Source organism: Alosa pseudoharengus, unplaced genomic scaffold, assembly GCF_046254945.1.
Source record: "Alosa pseudoharengus isolate Yale_2024_CS ecotype anadromous, Long Island Sound unplaced genomic scaffold, YU_APseudo_1.1 YU_APseudo_1.1_scf_5, whole genome shotgun sequence".
Taxonomy (NCBI): Eukaryota; Metazoa; Chordata; class Actinopteri; order Clupeiformes; family Clupeidae; genus Alosa; species Alosa pseudoharengus.
Window position 1 is genome coordinate 18,455,218 of NW_027468837.1, and position 24,433 is coordinate 18,479,650.

At 42.0% G+C, this 24,433-nt stretch overlaps 4 protein-coding genes across 5 annotated transcripts; 2 read left to right on the forward strand and 2 right to left on the reverse strand.

The window, feature by feature from the left end:
- Positions 1-1,289: 1,289 nt before the first annotated feature.
- On the reverse strand, positions 1,290-6,188 carry elf3 (E74-like factor 3 (ets domain transcription factor, epithelial-specific)). 2 transcript variants are annotated; one of them, XM_076268037.1, is made up of 9 exons: positions 5,977-6,188; positions 5,514-5,686; positions 4,480-4,707; positions 4,103-4,240; positions 3,867-3,998; positions 3,677-3,760; positions 3,429-3,536; positions 2,926-3,121; positions 1,290-2,570 (listed from the first exon to the last, which is right to left on the reverse strand). In XM_076268037.1, exons 2-9 carry the CDS (start codon positions 5,677-5,679, stop codon positions 2,459-2,461), a joined length of 1,164 nt encoding a protein of 387 aa, XP_076124152.1. In that variant the 5' UTR covers positions 5,680-5,686; positions 5,977-6,188; the 3' UTR covers positions 1,290-2,458. The 2 variants fall into 2 exon arrangements, with proteins under 2 accessions (XP_076124152.1, XP_076124151.1); XM_076268036.1 differs by having other exon boundaries at positions 3,867-4,001.
- Positions 6,189-10,789: 4,601 nt separating this feature from the next.
- On the forward strand, positions 10,790-16,266 carry apobec2a (apolipoprotein B mRNA editing enzyme, catalytic polypeptide-like 2a). Its single transcript, XM_076267719.1, has 3 exons — positions 10,790-11,078; positions 13,852-14,379; positions 15,467-16,266. Exons 1-2 carry the CDS (start codon positions 10,795-10,797, stop codon positions 14,375-14,377), a joined length of 810 nt encoding a protein of 269 aa, XP_076123834.1. The 5' UTR covers positions 10,790-10,794; the 3' UTR covers positions 14,378-14,379; positions 15,467-16,266.
- Positions 16,267-16,844: 578 nt separating this feature from the next.
- On the reverse strand, positions 16,845-18,248 carry pth4 (parathyroid hormone 4). The gene is made up of 2 exons (XM_076269165.1): positions 18,058-18,248; positions 16,845-17,133 (listed from the first exon to the last, which is right to left on the reverse strand). Exons 1-2 carry the CDS (start codon positions 18,135-18,137, stop codon positions 16,845-16,847), a joined length of 369 nt encoding a protein of 122 aa, XP_076125280.1. The 5' UTR covers positions 18,138-18,248.
- A 4,897-nt stretch (positions 18,249-23,145) lies between these two features.
- cunh1orf74 (chromosome unknown C1orf74 homolog) lies at positions 23,146-24,360 on the forward strand. The gene has a single exon (XM_076268289.1). It carries the CDS (start codon positions 23,401-23,403, stop codon positions 24,190-24,192), a length of 792 nt encoding a protein of 263 aa, XP_076124404.1. The 5' UTR covers positions 23,146-23,400; the 3' UTR covers positions 24,193-24,360.
- The last annotated feature ends 73 nt before the right edge of the window (positions 24,361-24,433 follow it).

The window sequence follows — 24,433 nt, forward strand, 5'->3', positions numbered from 1 at the left end:
GTCACCCAGATGGGGATTGTTAGAGATGGGATGTTGTTCTGTGGAAATACTCAAGTAATTTGTAGACCACTGTGTCACTAAATGATGTTTAAAAAACGTTGGAGCACTTACGTTGGACATTATATGTATAGAGAGGGAGTAATCACTAGAGCACTCATGTGGATGATTTTTATTTCGGTGCAGCAAAACGTTTTGATATTACTCTTCATTAGAGTCCATGGGAGACAAAGGAGGTAGTGCCATATTAAGTTGAACTGAGAACCCAAGGGTGTGTGAGGCATGCCTTCAGTTAACCTACTGTGCTCATACGTTTACACACTCATGCTAAAGTTGACTAAAAAGAGGAATAAAAAAATCATCTTTTGGAAATTGGCATGGTTTTATTTCAGTTATAGCCTAATAGCTGTTTTTATTTGCGTTGAGAGATTATATTATGGAAAGTACCCCATGCCAAACTTTAGGTATGGTGAAGGGTATGTGATGATGTGGGGCTATTTTAATTCGGCCAAGGGAACTTTATTCACAATCATAGAAAATTGGTGTCCTTAAAGGTTGGATTTTTCCTCATTTTTTAAATCAAGGCATTAAGATCAATTTCCAAAAGATTTTTTTTATTCCTCTTTTTAATCAACTTTAGCATGGGTATGTAAACTTATGAGCACAACTGTATGTCATCCCTAGGGATACTCTCATTTGAATCATCAGTAGAAAACTATGTACAGGGGGCAGCCGTGGCCTACTGGTTAGTGCTTCGGACTTGTAACCGGAGGGTTGCCGGTTCGAACCCCGACCAGAGCAAGGCACCTAACCCCTCACTGCTCCCCGAGCGCTGCTGTTGTTGTAGGCAGCTTACTGCGCCGGGATTATGTGTGTGCTTCACCTCACTGTGTGCTGTGTGTGTTCACTAATTAACGGATTGGGATAAATTTCTCTCACAGGATCCAAAGAGTATCAATCATTACAGAACAATGTGAGAATAAATAGATCAATAAGAAAATTACAGTTATTCTAAGGTTATTCTAAGGTTAAGGAACCAAAAGCAGTGTGGATGATCAACACGAAGGGATCTGAGTCCATTCACTTGAAATGTATATATACAGTATATGTTTGAACTTCAAGCTATTTATTATAAAACCTACAGAGATTGTAAAGAGGACTTTATACCTATGCATGCTGTTTTGGTCAGTTTTTTGTGTGGTTATTTTTTGTTTTGTTTTGTTTCCTTCATTAGTGATATTTTAATTTGTCACACAGGATTCAGGAGATGAAGTAAAAACATTAACTGAGAATCTTGTTGTCATTAACTTTATTTAGCAAAGACATGTACAAAAAACAATATGCCATACATTAAAGTAAGTACATCATACAGAAACTGTAAATGATACACATTTGAGATTTAACTCTCATACAAGACAAGCTATTGAATGATTTTGATATAAAAAAGCAGTAATCATCTATAGCCAGGTTTTAATTGTTGTTGATTTATAAAGGTGAGCTTACAAATATGCATATTTAAAGTAAAACAGAGATGTCATACATCATATGACTTTTCACAGTTATTCTCTCACCCTGAGTGTTTCATCTTTTCATTTCTCTCTTGCTTGTCTCAGTACTTTCATCTCCGCTATTCACTCATCCTAGTGTTTGTCTCAAACCAGGCTCCCTGAGTTGCCAACTCTTTTGCCTAGACCTAATCATTCACATGAATTCTAAAGCTGTCTAAAAACTTAACTTGGTAACATTTTTCAGTAGGCAATGTGATGTTAAGGCTTTGGTACTCTGCCTTACTCCAGATTAGGCATGAAAGATGGCAACTCTGGACTCTCTACATGTTATAACAATAGTGCATGAAACAGTAGTCCCTGTTCAAAAACCATCACCATAAAGTCATACAGGTAAATATATACAGGTAGTGCTTCAAAGTTTTTCAAACCAAGTCCAAATGCCTCTCTCATCAGCACTGAGGTTTTAGAGATGGATGACTAAAATCCATTCCTGAAATCCCTCAGATTAAACACAAAGTGACAGAGTCGAGAGGAGCACCTAGACATGCAAGGCCTGTCAATAGCAATACCTGACCAATAATCGGACAACTAACCATGCTTCCATCCACCTTAGGGAACATGAACATGGGAAAAGAGTATATGTACAGTACACACACACTCACACAACATTATTGGTTCATAAAACCTACTTGAGCCAAAAAAAACATTGGCTTACATTGTCTGCAACACCACTTCCCACATTCTTGGACGTGAGAATTTTGTGTCTTTTGTATCCTGGAGGTGGGAGGAGATGGATTTGGGTGGACTTTTTTTTGGAGTTTCAGTCTTTTGTCCCCTTGGCAGAGAGGGGTGTCAGAGGACACCTCTTTTCCCAAAAGTGTCAGACAGTCATCATCCCCCCTGCTACCTGACCCTCTCCCCCTCTCATCCACTCCACCCCGCCTGTTGACACTTCACATTCCCAGGCCCACTTCCTCCAGCTTCCAGCCGCTGGCGTTCTTCCCAAACTTGTAGACGAGCCGGCGCCCATCCACACGTTCCAGGATCTCTCTCTTGTAGTAGTACCTGAGGGGGAGGAGCAGACGTTGCATGTCAATTAGGTTTTTTTTAGCGTGGCAGTTACTACTCTCTGTGCCCCTGAAGCATTAAATAATCATGACACTTCTTTTTTTGTTTGTCTGATTTAGTTTGATTGCTATTGCATCGTTGGATTTGGGTTCTACTCTTTACCTTTTTCTTAAATCTAACTCAATGTACAGTATGAGTTAATTTAGATAGATCATATTGTCTGGATTGTAGTGTTTAAGGCTCAATCTCATTCTCTACTGCTCCTTTGATAGTCCTCCGCAGTAGCACAAGTTCCCTTTCTGTTCTACGGGTTCCCTCTGTGTTCTACAGGTTCTCCTCTCTCCTCTCTCACCTCATGGCACGGCTGAGCTTCTCGTAGGTCATGCTGCTGTTCTTCTTCTTCTGGCCCCATAGCTGGGCCACAGCCTCGGACTTGAGAAACTTGAAGACGCCATCGCGCCGGTCCTCCCACTTCATCAGGCCCTGGTTCTTCTCCGGATGGATGAGAATGTCACGGATAAACTCCCACAAATGTGTGCCTCGCGGCGCTGCATCATGAAAAGAAGGTATGTGTTATTCTCTGAAAATAACACTCAATCAAGATTAAGCTGTTTGTGTGTGTGTGTGTTTGTGTGTGTGTGTGTGTGTGTGTGCGCGCCCTTGTGTGTGTGTTTGTGTCATGAATTATGCATACGAATAAAACGGCATGTCTGATTAATAATGCAAACAATAAGTGGATAAATGTGTCTGATAAATATGTAAATGTGAATGTACAGTATTGTCTAATTCTCTCTAGCCAAAATCACCACTAATATGTTATTAACATTAGCATGATTACAGTTCAGGAGCTCTCACCATGTTTGCTCTTTTTGGTCTCCAGGTAGTGGTCACTGCCTCTGTTGATCTTTGGGGGTCTTCCTCTTCCTCTCTTCTGCACACCACGTTCCTGTTTCACAAAGCTCTCTAGAGCAAAACAACAACAACAACAACGCCATCAGTACACAGTCTTGTTTGTACACTTTCAAAGTTTATACATCTTTATTTTTTTAGTGATAATCCAAATGGGAATCAAAGTGAGGGAAAAACAGAGGCAAAACACTCACTGTTGATGGAGAATTGCTTCTCCATGTACTCTGGATCTGATTCACTTCCAGTGGATTCTGGAGAGCTGGGGTTCATTAAACTCCCTGTGATGAGAAGAGCATGTGACATTAATTATATGCAAAACACAAACAGTAAAGCAAATATAGATGTTATCCTTCAGGTCAGTGACAGAATGGGAATCCCCCTTACCCATGGGGGAACTGTGATGGCTGTCAGACATGGAAGAGCCAGACTCATAACCATCGCTCAGGGGAGTCATGTCACCACTGAATCCAGAGAAGTAATTGCAGGAATCGTAGGAATCCCTCTCTTTCTTGATGTCTGCTGAGGGTAGTTAATGAGGATCAGTTAGTAACTGTATCAGCTTAGTGGGACAGTAGAGTCAGTATCACAGGAGATAACAGCAGTTCGGTGAGGGAACTTACCACAACCTACGACCACAGTGTCCAGGAGTCCAAAGCCATCATCGTTCAGGAAGGTCGGAATCTGTGGTAAGTTGCCCAGGAAGTCTGTCAAAAGGGTGTAGGTTTCGTTTAAAGGATCTGACAGGTCACAGGGTATATCTGTAGAGAAAAGAGAACACACAGAGATACTACAGTGAATAAAGAGAAAGCACCAAACATCAAACATTTACATTTGTCACTTATCGTGTTTCCCATTCTCAGTGATTGGGACACAATGGGAGTCAACAGAATTACACCAATAAAACCACAGAAGGCTATTGCTGTTTTTTACCATTTATCGCTAACGGCACACACCAGCTCAGATTGATATGGTACCAGACTCGTGACAACTGGCTTACCATGCTTGAGCCTGAGGCGCTCCAGATTCTGGTACAGCCTCTCTCCCAGGTCGCCATACATGTTGAGAAACGCCTCACGGGACAGCTGGCAAAGACTGACACCATCTATGTAGCAGTAGTCCATGTTGAGCAGGCTGGCGTCGTACTTGCTGTCTTCCACGTGGTACTCGATCCAGTCCAGGACGTTCTTCTTGGTCCAGTAAACAGGGTTCACCTGCTGCCAAGGACCTGTGAGGGCAAATCAGTTTGAATGCAACTTAAAGTCAGGGTTGATTTTTTGTGCACATTCATGTTTTGGTTATTGAGTGTGTGTGTATGTGTGTGTGTGTATATAAGTGTTATTTCATGGAACTTGTCATTCTAGTTAGACTGTAATCTAAGGAGCGATGCATACAAAAATAAAATGCCTTGGTGAAAAAAATAGTCAAGGTCAGCCCAGGCAACCTAAAAATGACTCTCAAGGCAGTGACACCTCCATCCTCCCAGCAATAGCACAGACTGGCCTTGCGTTCACCCATTAACCCATCAGCGTCTACGCTTGGAAGCCCAGGGTAGCATAAAGTAGGAGTCTGCCTCAGGCTTATCTGTGCCTGTTTGGCTGCCTGGCCAGGTGACGCCACTGCAGCGAGTCACACCGCAGCTTTATCACCAGGGAGAAGTTAAATAAAGTTTGGGTCGCTCACAGGATGAAAGGGACACATTCATCTCGGACGCCACCAGGCCCAGTTAAACATTTTCTGAGAGTTAATGATTCAAGAAATTAGGTCATTGCAAAGTTCAGACCATCATGATTTTTTTCTCTCTCTCTCTTGTTTGCTCATTTGTCTTTTCATCCCTTAAGTGCACCAATCGAAACTTCTGAGGACTCAACAAACAATGACAAACCATGTCGAACAAACTTGTCAAACTGAACAGTTGAACAGTTTTTTTTTTTCTTCTGCTCTTTATGGACGCAACCCAACAGGCTGGTCCTAAGTGCTAAGATCAAGTGCAGGCTTGGTGCTGTGGAGCTTGACGAGGTTAATTGCCCTTACCCAGCATGTGTCCACATGACAGGTCCGTGAGCTGGGCTGTCTTGTTGATGCCAGAGGCAGGGAAGGTCACTGTGTGCAGCATGGGAGGCAGGGGAAGCAGCTCGGTGGGGTACACCGCGCCGTTTGCGTTGTTCAGGATCCGACTGAGCTCACTGGAGGTTGCCATGGTGAGGCTGAAGAGGTTCCCATGTAAAAAGTTATTTATAGGGAAAAACAGCACCATTTCCAAATGGCTTTGAGCTATGCAAATCTCTATTCTAGTTTTGCACATTTCATTTCTGGCTGCATTCTACTTTATTTGTAAAGCAGTGGTTACATCGTTATTCAGTCCATTACATTATACACATTTGGCATGTGATGAAGATCAAGTATCATCTAGTGTGATTCTACATTATACTATGAAAGGAAGACTTGCCAGTGAAGGGATGCTAGCTAATATTGGTCCCTTTCTAAGAGGACTCACCTGGTTTAGAATCAGGAGAAAATAAAGTCCAGGTTCTTCAACAGGATCAGGCAATGTGCCACTGAATTGTAATCCACAATTGTAGGAGGAGTGTTCTTATGTCCGCATAAATGTACAGCTCCGGAATGGCTCTCTTCTCTCCACTGACTCTTTCTCTTTCTCAAACAGTTTACCTCTGTGTGTGTCTAGTACACCTGTTGCCACTTTTACCTGTTGAGACATTTATACCTGCAAGGCGGGCCCAGGTGAGCACAGGGAGGGGGATTTCCACACACTCCAGAGTCATACACGCACACACACACACACACACACAACCCTCCCCTCCTCCCTATCACAAACACACCCCTCCCCTACTTGCTTTCCTGAGAATACAGTCAAACAAAACAAGCCCGCGCCTTCACACCTCCATACTGCAGTTTTTCCATGATGAAACGAGAGGGCTCCTAGTGTTGGGTCGTATATATATATACATATGTATGTACAGTGCAACCGGAAAGTATTCAGACCCTTTCAAGTTTTCCACATTTTGTTATGTTTCAGGCTCATCTTAAAATGGATATATATATATACACACACACACACACACACACACACACACACACACACACACACACACACACACACACACACACACACACACACAGAGGCACGTATACACACAAACACGTTCTGTTGGTTCCACACAAATAAGCTCATTTGTGCCAATATTTACTGTTGACCCAAGGCCTCCAGCTTAGCTTGAGTTTTGTGAGTTTATCGCAGGTTTCAATTGGTGGCCTCTCACCACTCCGGCCACAGCGTCGCTCCCCTTATGCAATCAGCGTCGGCTCTTATCAGTGCCTGTCACACACTCAGTGAAGCTGGCAAGCCCTGAGGCTTTCATCCAGATTTTCACTGCTCAGTCTTCCATGTGTTCATATTTAGGTTGCTTGGTTTTTGGCTTTCACAGGAAGCTCACTGGATGTTTTTCATTTGTACACATTTAACACATTGCATTTTTTATATTGTGATTTTGAAGGCACCCAAAGCACTTTATAGTGAAGGGGGAACCTCACTAACCACCCCCAATGTGTAGCACCCACCTGGGTGACGCACGGCAGCCACTGTAAAATTAATATCAGTGCAATATTTTTGGCTATACAGCACTGCATATACTTCGACTTTGCCATGTGTTTCATGTGAGTCCTTTCCACTATCCATTCTCAATCTTTGCAAGTCAAGAAGAATAAAGACTTCATTCATGCATGCATTTATTATTCAAAGAATGGGAGAATAATCTATAGATAATGATATGACTAATACCATAGTAACATACTGGTGTCATAAACATGGGAAATTGTTACATTGAGTTTTGTTTTAGCAATCACTCACAAAGTCAATTTGGCTCACTACTGGCCTCTTGTGGTTGTTTTAATTACAAATTCATTATTTCTATGACCCCTCCATGGCATTGACAGGTGATGATGTACAATGATGTACATGCATTTATGCTTATCCACATAAGAGGGGCTATTTATAAAAGTTATGGCCAATTACTTACTTACTTAATAATGAATTGTTTATATACTGAATTACCAGTTTGACCTTATTTAAAAACTCTGAACTGGGCTGGATGAATAATCCATACTAAATGGTGATACAATGGCACATTTTTGTTAACTGAGACAGAGGAATCCCAGAGCCATCCCTCTTTCACACACACACACACACACACACACACACACACACACACACACACACACACACACACAGGCTCAGCGGTGAACTGTCAGGTCAGACAATGACCAAGTGTGTGACAACACCGAAACCTGTTCTCTAATTTCCCCACATTTCACAATTCTACTGGCTGGCCGCCCTCTTGCATTGCGTGGTAATCCTACCATTTTCAGTCAGTCATGGAAAGGTAAATTAAACATGGAATGCTGTCATACAGGTTCCTGACACACGCTTTCTCTCTCACTCTCATACCCTGAGGACCTGGCTTATTCCTGCTAAAGACACTATCTTTGGCATTGGTTTGCTGCCACTCATTGTTATATAGTCTAAACAATACTGACGACAACTAAAGACATAATCAACAGCTGTTACTCAACTTGTCTTGTGCTGGATAGCCAAAAGCCATTGACTGACAACGTTATGTTTTTTTAAACAACTGTTGACTGATTCAGAATGCGTCTTTGAAAACAACTGCACAATTGACATTGTCATGGCCAAACTAGCCATGTCATTAAAATCATTAGTCCTTCAAAAAAAAAGGCCTAATGGCGTCACAGATGCTTAGTTTACGGACTCCTAGTTTACTGATATCCTTCCTAAACCTTTTGATCATTTAAAATTGAAAGTTTTTAATATGTTAAAGAAAAGGGCTAAACATGTAGCCACAGGGCCCAACAGGCCTAAAGATACCCATCCCTGAACTTCCTTGCTGATTTCATGCTTTTCACAAATCATTAAGACAATATTGTGTTTAATCTCAATTAATGAATCACAGCGAGGAATGGCAGAGAGCAAGGCTGGAGGTTGGAAACGCTCAGCTAATGAAAACAAGGCCAAGTGGCAGGCGACAGGCACCCTTCATGGGTAATTGACCCGAATGTGGGCTCAGGCGAGCCTGTTACACATTTATGAGGGCTCGGGAGTAAATCTGTAGCGAAGGAATTCCCCCTTGCTGTCACAGGGGTGGGGGTGTGTGGGCAAGAGGCAGAGAGAGAGAAGTAAGAGAATTTAAAAACAGAGAATGACCTCTTCCCAAGCTGAATATATACCCCCCCCCCCAAAAAAAAAAAAAAAAAATACCCCTGACGTCTGGTTAAAGATAAAATCAGACAGTGGTGTCACACTTCACACCAGATTCTGTAACACAAAGGGTTTCTCTTGTGGAGGTAGAAAATTACCCTGTCAAAACAATGTTTTTCAACTCCTCTGTGTCACCTATTCAAGTCGTTGCATCAGTGCACATTGTTACTGAAACAATAGCATTTTCACTCAAGGACTGTTTTCAAATGTCTGACTAAACAGCTCATCAGTTTAATCATTGGACAACAGATTTTTCTACCAAACGAAAACAAACCAAGCTGGCGCCTTACGACTAAGGTCACTCATCAAAATCAATTCTGAAAATGAGAATTCAGGATAATATTCAGGATTCATGTATAAAGCATTTCCAGGCCTAAGATACCTAAAACAAACAACTGTGAGTTTGGTGATCCAGAAAAAGATGTACATGAGCAACAGGATAGGTGGCTTAATTCATGCAGCATGAAATGTGACAGTATCTGTGTTGTATTCTGTTGTGCATCTACGTTTGAAAGTCTTTAAATTAGGAAAAGACACACACACCCACACACACACACACACACACACACACACACACACACACACACACACACAATCCAATGATCTTCACCAGTCCCACGGTTTAATTGTTTTTCCTCACAAACTTAAACGTATGCTGCCTCTATGTGGAGAAGAGTTGTTGTTACAAGTCTGATATGACAAGTCTTATCCAAAACACATGCACCTCTGCGTGTCCATTATCTAGCTTTATTTCCCTACTTTGTGGTTATTTACAAAAACACCCCATAAAAAAAAAAAAACTTAAAAGAATGGTTAGACAGGTGCAGATAGTTATGCAGTCAGATCATTGATTTAGTGTTCCACAGATGCAATGTGGAGGAGCATGGTATTGCTTGTGCCACTACAGAATCAAATTGTGTAGGGCAAGACTTCAACACAGCATACATCTGTACACAAAGTCACAGGGTTGGGTATGTATTGAGAATGTGGAGAGTTTGAGGCACTCTCTAGCCCTGTACATATTCCAACAGGGCATCTAAGATTTAACCCATCGAAGCCCATCAAAGGGTACTAAAATGTAAAGTAATAAAATATTTAGCATAAGAGTCAAGACATACTTTCCCCTGACTTTTCCTGACAAAAATAAAACTGAATTTCCATGACTTACTATATAATAAATGGCACAATATACCGACTAATGATTTTAGAGCAGCCGCATAGTGTTCAAGAATCTTTTACTACTTTAGAGCGGGAGATGAATAAATGGGCATTTAACAAACAAAGTTGGGCTACTCAAGCAAGCAGTTTAAACTGCTACAACAAAATTCCCTGATATTCCATGACTTTGCCCCCCAAATGATAGAATTCCCTGACTTCCCATGTCTGGAATAGACTTTCCAAAATTCCATGATATTCCAGAAATCCATGACCTGTGTGAACCCTGATCGGAGTAGATCCACTGATTACTTTTTGTTGTTGTTGATTTTAGAGAAAAACACAGGAAAAAACATTTGGATCATGAGGATCATGTTGTCCAGACATACATCTTCTGTTTAAATAATTATTGGACTTACTGAGATCCATTACAGAGCCCAGACATCATGGATGCTTCATTAGAGCTTAATCTAATAAGATAAAAGTGGGTCTGCCAGAATAGGCCCTCAAACCACTCCAAGGGGGTCAGTCCAGAGGATCAGCTATCTCACAGCTCTCCTGCCTCAGCCCTGAGGTCTTTTAATAGTGCAAAGCAACAGCTGTCTTTCTGTCCACTGACACCCTCCTGACACACACACACACACACACACACACACACACACTCTAACCTCTCCTGCAGTGCTCCTTCAGTCCAACCTTCTCAATCTCACAGATGCACACACACACACGTGCATACCCATGCTAACACACACACACACACACACACACACACACACACACACACACAAACTCACACACACACACACACACACACACAAACACACACACATATAAATTCCCCGTCCACCCGTCAGCCGTAAGCTAGTCATGGCAGACAAGAAGAGTGCGCCCGTGGTCAGGAGGAAGGAGAGGTTGGTGGACAAGAAGAAGGAGGCGCAGGTGGCAGTAAAGGAGAAGGCCAAGGAGGACAAGGCCAAGGAGGACAAGGCCAAGGAGGACAAAGCCAAGGAGAAGAAGCCCGCGGAGGTGGTGGCGAATGGGGAGGCCGCCGTCAACGGGACCAACGGGGTAGTAGCTGACGGGGAAGCCGCGGAGAATGGAGAAGGCAAAGTGGAGCCCATTGAGCTGCCACCCTTCGAAATAACGTCGGGGTGAGTGACACAAAACGCTCCTACAGTAAAATACAAAGCCCTATGTTTGTGTTGAGATTGTATATTTTTGTTGAGTATATTGGAGGTGCTGTAAATGCACCGGCTGTCTAAACATACATAATCAATTATTTTCCTATTATTGGCATTTTTAAGATCTTTCACAGGCAACTACAGTTAGTTTGGGAAGCTCTGTGCCCTATGGTATACATTATCATAGGCCTTTTGTGTGATTTATCAGTTACTTTTCAGTTCAATTTATCACTTGATTTGTCAGATAAAAAGGACAATGGTGCTGTAGCTGATTCAATAATGGGTAATTTTGTTGGATATATAATGGTCATTAAAGCAATTATAAAGCTGCTATCCATCTTTTTAAATGTATAAGTTATGAAGTGTTTTATTATACTTGTTTTATGCATGTGGTTGAAAGTCAAGTCAAATCTGTTAGGGTTAGATACAAGCAACACACAAGAACCCCTCATAGCTCTACTCCCAAACTACGATCTGATCTGACTTAAATGATCAGAGATCACAATTCACATTTTAACTAAATTCACCCAAAACATATAATATGACTTTCAAATTGTATGCTAAAAATACATACTGGAGAGTAATTTGACTTATTTTTGTGTCCTGGCAAGAGCTATTTCATGCTAATCCTGTGCCAACACTGAAAAAAACAGGGGAACTCCTGAGACACTGGAGACAAGATGGTGCACCCGAGAGAGGCACAGTGCCATTAGTTACAAGCTCACACAGCAGCAAACTTTTGCATTCTTCGGTATCTATCCATACAATGGAAATGTTTTCATTCAAAAACTCAAATGATGAAATTTTTTATCAAGGAGCTCTTTGAACTTATTAAAAGTTCTATGGGTTTCTGAAGTCTCCTGTGTCACCAACACCAACCCTCAGTAGAAACTTCAGGGAGGTCCATTAAACCTCTCAACACCTTAAAATGTTTTCCTGTCTGACAATTTGCAGGCATACGGATAGATATAGTATTTATAGATATAGTATTTTTGACAGGTCTGCTGACTGTCTGTCTGACCTTGAAAGGTCTGTTGAAGCCTCTCAAGCACTTGGTTGGACCAAAGAAAATAACAAAGTTCTATATCTTCTATTCCACAATGGAATGTACATCCGCCCCAGCAGGACAACGTTTCTGTAACGCAGTAATGGGATTGCATGGATCAATATTCATTCAGAGATGCATTATTCCGGGCATCCTCTTGGCTTGTCAACAGGAGCTTTTGTCTCTATATTACAGTGGGTCAAAGGTATTATGAAAACGAGGAGCTGGCTGAGGATCCAGCATACCTAAAGGTACACAGCTGTGGTGTTAATAGGGACAGACACTATAGTAGCCCCGAACGGCCCTGCGTCAGCGGCCAGGGATTCGGGGTTATGAAGCCGGCAGTGATAATAGCAGGTTGGTGCAGAGTTAAATGGGACTCAACTCCCACAGGGCAGAGGGCCAAAATTAGCACCGGCTTGCCTTGGCGAGCTACTCTATCTGCTCGGCATGTGAAGCAGTTCCATATCTAAAAGCCCTAACGGCAGCACTGGATGTGGCCCAAAAGGGCACTAAAGCTGCTTGGAGGCTTGGGGATGGAGGGGGGGGGGGGGGGGGGGCAATATGGGGCACGAAGGGAGTTGCTGCAGTGCCGGAGGATGGGTTGGGCGTCATGTTCGTGTCACGCTAAATGTGACGAGTGAGGAGCTGCACCTGTTAACCTAGTTCCCCTTTCCTGATGTAGGACATTTGGCGAAGGTTATTGAATGAAATGTCAACAATGAAACATATAGGCTGTATACTTCACATCAGATAATAAATGTCATCAGTTCAGACGCAGAACAATGTATATGTGCTGTGTTAAACATTTTAACTGCTTTTTGAGTTCAGAGTCCAGAGTTATTCAGAGAGCAAGCCACGGGTTAAAGGCTCTTGTGCTATCAGGTCACAGTGGTATGTACAACACTTAGGCCAAAGTCAGACGGACTGCAATGCTTTAACATATGTTACTGACCTAGTAACCTGGGGACTGCACAGTCATGGTGGATATGGGTGGGTAGACATAAGTCTTAGTCTAAGACAAAAAACAAAGGCTGTATGATTACACTGAATTGTTGTAGAGCTTTTGATTACAGTTGTACCTTCACATGGATCATGGGTAGACTGTTAGATCAGTCTGGTTAGAAGCATCACTCATCATTTGAGACTAAAGTTTTTGTCAAGTGAATAAATCACAAAATAAAAGTCTTTGCTATCTCAGACAGTGAAGCCATACAAGCATTAAAGGGATATTCCACTCATTTTCCACCTCCCCTCGAGTTAAACAATTGATTTTTTACCTTTCTCCAGTTCATCCAGCCGTTCTGTGAGTCTGGCGATACCACTTTTAGCTCCAGTCTAGCATAGGTCATTGAATAGGATTAGACCATTAGCATCTCGCCTGCTAGCATTACACTTAAAAGTGACTAAGACTTCCAGTAATTTTCCTAAAACTTGTCTCTTTTTGTAAACTTGTCTGATTTGACATGGAACTATACTCTCATGCTGGAAGTTACAGCCTACGGGACTATTTGCAGGTGCTGTGAATTACTGGAAGTAATTTTGTTTTACTCGAAAAAATTGTTTAACTCGAGGGGAGGTGGAAAATGAGTGTGATTCCCCAAATGGTGGAATATCCCTTTAAATAGACAACCCCTGTCAACCCCAATCTTATATAGTACTGCATTACATGTTCACACTTTTCCCTCCTTTCTCCAGCGACCGGATGGACCCTTTCTTCTTCAAGTTCCAGTTTAAGAATGTGGAGTACTCCTCGGGCCGCAACAAGACCTTCCTCTGCTACCTGATGGACCCTGGCAATGACGGGCTGCTCATGCGAGGCTACCTGGAGGACGAGCACGCCTCTGACCACGTGGAGGAGGCCTTCTTCAAGCAGGTGCTACCCTACTACAACCCCAAGACAAAGTACACCGTCACCTGGTACATGTCGTCTAGCCCGTGCGCGGCCTGCGCCGTCAAGCTGGTGGAGATCCTGAAGGCGCGGCCCACGGTTCGCCTCACCATTTTCTCTGCCCGCCTCTTTATGTGGGAGGAGCCAGAGATCCAGGAGGGGCTGAAGGCGCTGACGGCGGCAGGCTGCAAGCTGCGCATCATGAAGCCGCTGGACTTCACGTACAGCTGGGACACGTTCGTGGACAACGACTGTGACACCTTCACGCTGTGGGAGGACTGCCAGGAGAACTACGAGTACTACCAGGACAAGCTGGCTGACATCCTGCAGTGACAGTGAGTGTGACAGTGAGTGTGACCGGGAGCGACGCGCCACAATCCGCTCTTGGCTCTGCCGCCCTCCCACCATCACCACCATCCCCTCACCCACAGACACCCACCGTTGCCCTATCACCACTGCCAAGAGGGGGCACTGTGTTCTAAGGGGGTGCTTACACAGAACACAGTGGCATAGTCAGTCTATGGGAATCACCAGGTACATTTGGTGATATATACCAGTATATTTTCAGATCTACAGTGATGTGAAAATTTTGTTGTCTGTGTTTCTGCCCACACTAGGCACCAGAACAGAAAGAGTCAGCCGGTTTTAAGGGTAACAGCTAATGCTGACATATAATATAACACATGCTGCAGTGTCAAACTGTGGTCAGGCAGTTCATGAGCCATCTGTTTTTTAAGGCAACGTGTGGTAACCCAGTTGTAGTGTGTCCTAGTATGCCCCATATGCAGTGTCTGGGGCAGTGAGAACTGGCAGAGGTGTGTTGCCTTCAAGTATAGATACAGTATAAACAAGTCAGGATTGCTTCGCGGTGCAACAGGATTATATTACACAAACTCACTTCTTTGGCAAAAACATCAACTGAAGTTTCCAGCCATGAAGTTTCCATACACCAGATAGTGGAGGTTATAACTCTATGCTATTTATACTCTAAACTCTTACTGCCTTCCTTTTGGAAGTGGTTACATTTACGAATGCTGGAGTAAATAAGGGGTAACTGTTGTTGTTGTGGCCTTTGTTGTTGTTGCTGTGGTGAATTTCAAGTAATCAACTGCCCAGTAACAGAGGAGCTTTTTAAGGAAAAGGCCTAAAAAGGGCTGGGGGAAGTGTAAGTGGTGTCTATTTGCCTGACAGCACCAACATTGGTCCTATTTTAGTGTGTCAGAATACCTAATACGCATGATGGCTCGGCACATCCAATGGTTGTTTAAACCTCCACTGTAGTGTCAAATACTAACACAAGATAAAATATATATTCATTTTGTATTTTGTATCAGTTGATACTCTTAAGGACATTTTGACTTGACATTTGTTTATAATGTATTTGCTTTGCATTTCATCAATTTCTCTCTTGTTCTTTGTCAGGACCCTGGAGATCAGTTTGAAAGGATCATGAGAAAACACCTGTCAATTCCCTTACAACAACTGCAGACCTGTAATGCACATCTTAATGTGTGTGTGTGTGTGTGTGTGTGTGTGTGTGTGTGTGTGTGTGTGTGTGTGTGTGTGTGTGTGTGTGTGTGTGTGTGTGTGTGTGTGTGTGTGTGTGTATGTGTGTGTGTGTTTGTGTGTTTGTATGTTTCCAAGAGTGTGTGAGTGAGTGGATCTGTTTGCTGTGCACCAATTTGTGATATTAAACTGACAATATTTGTTTTGAACTGACATGTTGAGGAGGACTACTGAATCTCAGTGGAACTTGCACAAGATATTTTTTATGAAATCTTAACAATGATGTACATGCCAGAGTTCATACATTACATTGATAATGATAACTGTTCAGTTATTCTGCAGCATGAACTTGCTATCGGGCCTTTTACAAAGTCTATTGTGTATGCCCATCAGTCACTATACTTTGAAATAATAATACGAGAAATCATTCTATTGAATATACTGGACTGAAATCATTCGTAATGTGCAATATCTGCACTATTATTTTAGGGATGAGAAAATACAATATTATTATTATTAAGATAAAATTACTTTATGATCATATGCTAATCAAAGGAATATTATCGACCACCTTTCACCATTGAGAAGAGAAAGTGTTTTGATTGATGATTTATTGAAGTCAGATGATTTTTTTTATTTTGTTATGTTTTTTAAACGTACCTCTAGAATCATGTATGATCCAACTCACAATTTTTTAAGAATTAAAAACTTTTAACACTCAATTTTTGTATTGTACAGTATCTTAATGCACAACTTGTTTTATGAGAAGTTTGCTTTCCACAGAGAACAGACAGGTTTACCTCCATAAATAACAGTCACAAATATAAACCAAAAACTTTTATTAAACTGCATACTAGTATCATCTGACAACCCTTCAGTATTCAGTCTTCACCTTTCAGCCATGCCACTTTTTCTGCATAACTACATAGGAAGCTGCAGAGCAAACTACATTGGGACCTGCACATTTCCTATATATCTGGGGTTTCTAGAACACACTTTCCCTTTCCACAATGATCCTGAGTCGGATACAATCCAGAATTTCTGTGATATTCTTTCAGATGTCCCCTCGACTAGTCCACAATATCATCTGTTTGCTATTTACAACAGTAGCAGCGCTGGTGACATATGAATAGACTGAACAATGAGGTCTGCAGAAGACACACACACATGGGAATACACACTAGCTAAGTTCTGTCTACACATCTCCTGTTCAGTGAAACAAGAGGCCATTCGGGAGCACACTGATTGCATTGGCACAAAGTTTAGAAACCATGAACATATATATAAGTAAAAGCTATTTTTCTGGACCTGGCAGTACTGCCGTAATGTGGGGTCTGAAGATGTCACTGAACGTTGACTCCATCACCCCCTTGTGTCTATTGCTGTCCCTGCTAGCCTGAGCAATGAGCTGGTGTGGACGGTTAGAGCAGCACCTGGAAGGGTCGTTGTTGTCGTTGTCAACAACATCACGAGCTTGAGCTGTGTGGAGCCCTTCGATAGCGCTTGAGAGCCAAATGAGCCTCTTCAGACTCTGAATGGTGCGACCACGGTCATGCAACAGCTGATGCTCTGTCACTGACCTCCTAGAGAAAGAGAATGAATAACACATCCAATTTGTTATATGCCGCCTGGCCAGGAGTGCCTGGGGGAATGTAATATTTCTAATTTGTTGAGTCACACAACATTGTTATGTGGCTAATGCCACGAAACTTAATGTGAAATGGTCAAATACTGATTTTTTGATCTGTCTATTAAGAGTCTGCCAAGGTGAAAACTGACCCTCACTTAACATTCCCATTTTCACCACAAGCAATTAATAAAATAGCCTACCTATCAACTTCCTTAGTACTTTGGAAGAATATTTATTAGGTTTTGTGGCTAACCTCTCAATAAAAATATGTTTGGTTTATTGTAAATGTTTTATAAAGTATCTAAAATAAAAAAAATGTACTTGTGATTGATTACCCCAATGATGGTGTTTAGATGACATTCTCCAAAACTAGGTTTAACTTAGTTAACCAAATGCAAACACAGCATATATTGTACATACTTAGGAAGATTTATATTAGCAATCCTAAACAAGACACTGGAACATGTGAGTGAAATACAGTATAATTGTATCAACACATAAACGCTATTTTTGAATGAATTGAATTATACTGAACAAAAATATATAAATGTAACACACAAATCTGTGAACAAATTTGGATATAATCAAACCACCTGACAGCTGTGACATATCAAAAGACACTGATTGAAAAAGCATGGTAATTACACAGGTTTATTGCAATGGGCATGCTAACTGCAGGAATGCCCAGAGAACTGAAAGTAAAAAGTGAAGTGCTCACAAATGCAGATTTTACCAAGTTTGTGAACAAATACTCCCTTTGTGAGCATAGAAAACATTTTGGTTCACTTCAACTCATAGAAAATGGGAGTGAAAATTAAGCGTTTATTTTTGTTCAGTATAGATACAAAGTTATACGATATGTTTGTCATGCACTCACCGTCGGTCATCCTGGCCATGAACAGCTGTTAAAACCACAAGGACCAGAATAGCCACAAATTGTGACTGGGATGCAAGCATTGTCTGGACACACAAAAAACGCAGTTATACTTTTACATATGTATTATATTCTTCTGAGATACAGAACATTACCCTTACTAATATCATAGCAACTCAAATACAGTTTTTAGAGTAAAACTTCACAGTGCTCCTTTTTCCTAATAGAATCAGTCTCATTACTTCTTCCATTCTTAACTGTCACAATATCCTACACCAAGATTTTATTTTCACAAATTAGCAACAATACTTAAAATCAAAGGCTTTTTGCAAATTTAAATCAAAGGCACAAACCTGTTCCTGGCTGATGACAAGCGTACAGGTTGCGTAGATATCCGTGGTCCCCTGAGAAACTCGTCTGGCCATGGGTTGTGTGTGCGGACCCATGGCTTTTATATGCAGAGCAGAATAATCCATACACAGAGTCCGCTACCCAACATTCTACCAGTGCTTGAAAGAGTGCGTCATTCTTACATCCTCAGACACTCCCACAGAAAACAGGTAGAAATCCATTCATCTCCTATTTCAAAAGGTGAACCGAAAACTAATTTCAGATACTTCTGTACCTGGCTTTTGGTATTATTTTCTGATTGTCAATGAAAGCAAAATGAGTCACTGCTATAATCATATTATTGGTTAATCTGGTTGATAGTGCTGTGTTTTGCATTCCAGTGTGTTTTCTATATCCTCTCATTGAAATGTAAATGTGTGACAATATAATGACTTCAAAGGCATTTTCAGGTTTATTGGTTTACATTTTTGTGGCTATCATTCTCTCTTTACTTTAACTTTATGCGTCACCATGTACTGACTCATTAATTTATTTACTGACATAGGCTGTTTATATTTATGAGAAATGACGCATACACACAAAGTATTTCTTAACAATTTGGAGAAGCAGTCAAAGAAAGAAGCTTTGCAGTCATTTTATGCTCAATTCACTTGATTAGCCAACAGTGAAGGCATTACAATTTTCCACTAGTTGGCCAATCAGCGGTCAAAACATAATTGAGCTTTAAAATCCTCTTATGTTTCATGCTTGTTAAAATTCCTTTATCATGGAATTGATAGAGACCTGACCCTGTGTGCTGTCACATCTGTCGTATAACACAATCACACCACATAAATGCATAGCCATAGAACAGAAACCATCACCTTGACGACCCGTGATTGTGTTGGTTTCTCCTTGAGAGAAATGCCTGGTAGAGGAAAGAGAAAGAGAGAGAGAGTTAGGCCAATCCAAAGTACTGAAAATTCTTGCCTCCCCAAAAGCTTTTGGCTAGCAACTGCCATTTTCAGAAAAAGCCATTTAGCTATAAATGTAACTTAAACTTGCTTAAATGGCCTGTCTAAAATATAGGCCTAAAATATAGGCCTAAAACCATGTTACTTTGATCCCATATGGTTATTTTTTCAAATTCAAAGAATTATTTCTCTTTTTTATCAAAGAATTGTATCCGAGACAATCAAGTGCTTCAGGAGCAATGAGAGGAGTGTAATTTCTTCGGCTGTTGAGCAAGATGTTGGTATCAACAACCTGAGCTTGAGATATGCCAATTTATAACAATGGTCGCTTTGGACAAAAGCGTCTGCCAAATCCCATAACCATAACCATGCCATAATCAGAGATGGTTCATCAACTGCTCTAAGAATCTTTAGTCCATAATGTCAAAATGTTAGACTGCATATCCGAGGTAGCTTGACATCAAAAGTTGTCAAAGTCCAATAAGAAGTAAACTCCATGGTTGGGAAAATGAAGGTAAATATTCGGAGCTGGCTGACGCATCAGTAAGCCTAGATCACATGATAGGCCTGTGAGGATAAAGGGAAACTCATACATCCACAAGTTAGGGAAAGAGGGTGAGGTAGGAGGCAAGGCTGAAGATGAGTCATTAACTACAGTACACAAAATTCAGTGTCTGGAGAATGGTTTCAGGAAGTGTTCATCTGCGGAAACATTAACAGGACATGTTAGGATTCGACCTGTTAATGCCTAGATAAACTGCAGAGAAAAATACAAGTAGAAGAAGAGCTGCAAGAAGAGTTGGTCAGGGTTTTACCTGCAGTAGGCTACTGGGTTGTCTTTTTTCCGATTCTAGAGCAGGCCAAACTTTTCCAACACAGGCCCCCCCAAACCGTTCTCTAGTGCATGAAGGCCCCCCTGACCCCATTTGTGCCGCCCCCACCATATCTAGGTGGTTTGATATATATATATGTATAGCACCTACTACCACTACTACTATACGGCATGGTGGTGCACTGATTCCTCCTCCGTTTCCCCCACAATTCTGCTATCTCAATTCTACTCTTCCTCCACAATTTGACAATCTCAATGCCCAAATATCCAGTATCCCCATCATTATTATTGCCATCCTTCTGTAGGCTACAAGAGATGTCAAATTATACATTTCAGTTTTTTCGCCAAGCTGAAGAGAGGTGTCTGTCATTGTTTGTGAAAATATAGGCTGATTCATTCCCCTTGCATTTTGCTGCGAGGTACATGGCATGGCACGTTTTGTGAGTGGCACGTTCTCATTTTGCGAGTGAGCTGTCGTACCCCCTCTGCGATGTGTTCGGGCAAATGGAAAAGCTTCTAGCTGCGATCTACATTGTCCTAATGGTCGCAGTGAGATTTTGCCTAAATGCAGCAGGGGTCTCACGAACATTGCGCTACGTCTAGTCTCTGCACTGGCTTCCAGTAAGTCACAGGATTTACTTTAAAGCTCTATGCTTGTTTATAAATCACTAAATGGAACAGTATTTAACCCTCATAGGGTGTTCGTTTTTTTGTTACACAGGAGGTGCTGCTGGGTCTGGTGGACCCATTGCATTTTAGGCCTTTTAATTCAACATAATCAAACTTTTTTTTTAAAAAATACTCACTAGATGGTTACTTCATCCCAATTGCAAGTAATATAAACAACACATATGTTAAATGGGTTGCCTTTACCTTTGTTAAATCACAATTATGAATAGAATTGCCACTCATTTTTGTTTATTTTTGTATTAAAATGTAACAAAATAAGGAAATGCATCATAAAACAGGCATAACTGGAAAATAATGAACAATTGTACAAATGAAGCAAGTTTTATTTATTTGAATTTCATCAGAAATGGAACATACTCAATAACATCTGTCTGAACAACACATTGAAGCCATTGAACACGGCAATTTTATACCAGACTATACCACATGAGGGGCAGAGTCTAATATGTATTTTTGATAGGGGATGCCATAAAAGGGAAAAAAAAGAATTGATGTCTTGTGCATGAGTGACTGCCAAGTGTGTAGGTCCTGGTAGCATCCGAATCACATTGGCAGCCATGCAGTGGGGTTCATTTCTTGATCATTTCAATTCTACCATTTTTTGACATCCATATGTTGTCCTTTGCAAGCTGCTGACGGTCTAGTCCAATGTCCGGCTGCTCAATGGCTGGTTCTATGGCTGGCTGCTCAACGGCTGGTCCTGCGGCTTGCTGCTCATCGGCTGGTCCTGGGGCTGGCTGCTGGTGGGCTGGTCGTGAGGTTTGTTTGCGTTTCGGAGCTGGCTGACAACCTGGTCCTATGGCTTGCTGCTTATTTGACCGGTCCTGGCCTGGCTGCTGGCAGGCTGGTCCTGAGGTTCTCTTGCGTTTCGATGTAGGCTGATGGAGTAGTCCTACAGCTAGCTGCTCACAGGTTGGTCCTGGGGCTGGCTGCTTGCAGGCTGGTCCTGGCTGCTCACGGGATGGTCCTGGGGCTAGCTGGTCACGGGATGGTCCTGGGGCTGGCTGCTTGCGGGCTGGTCCCGGCTGCTCACGGGATGGTCCTGGGGTTTGCTGCTTGCGGGCTGGTCCTGGCTGATCACGGGATTGTCCTGGGGCTAGCTGCTTGCGGGCTGGTCCCGGCTGCTCACAGGCTGATCCTGGCTGCTTGCAGCTGGTCCTGGCTGCTCATGGGATGGTCCTGGGGCTGGCTGCTTGCGGGCTGGTCCCGGCTGCTCACAGGCTGGTCCTGGCTGCTTGCGGCTGGTCCTGGCTGCTCATGGGATGGTCCTGGGGCTGGCTGCTCGCAGGCTTGTCCTGGCTGCTGAGGGGCTAGTCCTGAGGCTCTTATACGTTTCGGAGCTGGCTGATGCTTATCCTCCTCTTCAAACTCAGTGTCGGACTCTGAATTTTCAGAAATGTTATCCTCATTTCTTTGAAACTATTTCACCAACAAAACCCACACACACACACAGGACCTGATTTCCACACTTTAACTAGTTCCGGGTCCAGTGGACCCGAACATCCTGTGTGTAATATAAATGTGAAGGGGGGGTATGCAGGGGGGGTTCATTGAAAATGTTTTCTGATTTATGTTCCTCATAGAAAATGAGCCAAGGCCAATGAATCTTAGTTTAAAAAAATAATTATTTGTATCATTTTTATTAAGCTAAAAAGTAAAAACGGGTCCCACAGACCCGAACACCTTATAAGGGTTAATTCTCTATCAGGCGTGCTTCCGGCCTACACGACCTCTCAGGTCCCAGGAGAAAATATCCAAAGTTAGCTCGGGAACCAACTTACGGATGACATCAAAGATGGCCCTAACGCCAGTTTTATATCTAGACTGAAGACCAAGCGTTCTCAGATGGCTTCTGCTAATTGATCAAATGCACTTCCTAATAATCAGAGGGCTCACTATTCCTATGGCTAAATTTAGTGCAACCACCTAACTGGAGATGTGACGAAGCAAGCTTTGGCTGTGTTCCAGCAATCGAAAGTCAGGTACTCTGCCTTTTATGTTATTTTTATTATTCTATTCTATATAGACCTACTTTATTTATGTTTTGCATGTTTTGAACTATTGCCATTTTAAGCTTTTATTAACTATTATTCTTTGCTTTTGTTTATGTAAAGCACATTGAATTATTCATGTATGAAATGGACTATGTAGCCTAAATTCACTTGCCAGGCTTTTATGATAAGGGTATGAGCATATTTTGCTCCACTAGGTGGCGGAACACGCTTTGCAAGCGTAACCCGCCATTACAAAATTGAAGAAGAAGAACAGCATGGTTCTTATATCATAACTGTAGCTCCTTTTAGACATGTAGGTTACAAAGTTGCCATATAATTTCAATTCGTGGTCGTGTCGACAGTGTGTAGCCAACAAACGTTCGATCTCTCTGGCGACAATGTGCCATATTGTTGAACTGTGTGAAGCTGCTGTTACTGTATCAAGAGGATAGCGTCTCAGATCCAGTTAAGTTACAGCCATCAACCCTCTTCATCTTGGACTTAATCGTTGTCATGCAGATGCAACATGGATTTTTGTATTAAAGTAGCAAGACAGTTTCTACGCGTGGGGAAAAAGAACAAAGCTCTCTCCCATTCAGCCTGTTTAGATTTGTCGGCACAGTTTCTGGCCATAGATTTGGGTCTGAAACCTGCAGTCTTATATGACGTCAATGGTGCAAGCCCGGTGGAAGTCCATCATTATCTGAACGCTTTGCAAGAGGAGGGCTTTGTATCTTCTGCACTTCGCACAGTAGTGCTGGGTGGCAATATATTTATAGTGAACCTCGACCAGATAATTCTACACTTAGAGAGACTGCTTCTGAGACGCAGTCTGGTGGTCATTGACGTTTGTCCTTCACAGGTAGAGCCTGCTGCCTTTGACATCACTTTGGGTGGGACTGAGGCCATGGTCAAAGCTATGCTGAGTTATTTTACCAAGGAATCTGTGAGCCAAGAAAGAAATTCGATTCTTGAGATAGGAGAGGACTTGCTCCAAAAGTGGAACCTTTGCACTCTCTTTGGAGTTCTCCTGGGCTACCCTGCCACCTATTGGTTTGACCAGGACATAGGCTTTGACAATTGTCTGAGTCTGGTACCTCTCTTAGTAACCAACGTTTCACTGACATGGCAGACAGCTTATGGACAGCATCAGTTTTGCCTCTTCTCCTTCAGTATCCCAGAGGTTCTGTGGACACAGGCCAAAGCCACATTTGAGAGCTGGACTCAAAATCTGCAGCAGCAATTCAAGAGACAGACTGCTTTAACAGAGCTCAACATATCTAAAACAAATGTCACATTACCTGCTGTAACCCTCTAAATTTCAGTTTTGTTGATAACTGACTGACTTTTTTGATGGTGGGGTGTGTTGTTTGTGTGACTGACTTTTATTAAACCACTTCATACATTTTAGTAAATGCACTGTGATGGGGATGCTTAAAGTATATTAAAAACGACGAGTCATTTAAAATGATGTGTATTTTTAAACTTTCCACAGACCACCTCCTCCACATGAAAGGTAATTTAATGTGTTTAATTGTCAAAGACCCTTTATTCAATAT

Bases quoted from the DNA above. Each gene is read 5' to 3' on its own strand.
- elf3 (XM_076268036.1), bottom strand. From the start codon at position 5,679: ATGGCAACCTCCAGTGAGCTCAGTCGGATCCTGAACAACGCAAACGGC. The intron at 3,122-3,428 runs GTGAGAGCTCCT...TTCATGATGCAG, and splicing joins GACCAAAAAGAGCAAACATG to CGCCGCGAGGCACACATTTG. The intron at 2,571-2,925 runs GTGAGAGAGGAG...CCTCCCCCTCAG, and splicing joins AAGCTCAGCCGTGCCATGAG to GTACTACTACAAGAGAGAGA.
- apobec2a (XM_076267719.1), top strand. From the start codon at position 10,795: ATGGCAGACAAGAAGAGTGCGCCCGTGGTCAGGAGGAAGGAGAGGTTG. The intron at 11,079-13,851 runs GTGAGTGACACA...TCCTTTCTCCAG, and splicing joins CCCTTCGAAATAACGTCGGG to CGACCGGATGGACCCTTTCT.
- pth4 (XM_076269165.1), bottom strand. From the start codon at position 18,137: ATGCTTGCATCCCAGTCACAATTTGTGGCTATTCTGGTCCTTGTGGTT. The intron at 17,134-18,057 runs GTGAGTGCATGA...CTCTTTCTCTAG, and splicing joins CATGGCCAGGATGACCGACG to GAGGTCAGTGACAGAGCATC.
- cunh1orf74 (XM_076268289.1), top strand. From the start codon at position 23,401: ATGGATTTTTGTATTAAAGTAGCAAGACAGTTTCTACGCGTGGGGAAA.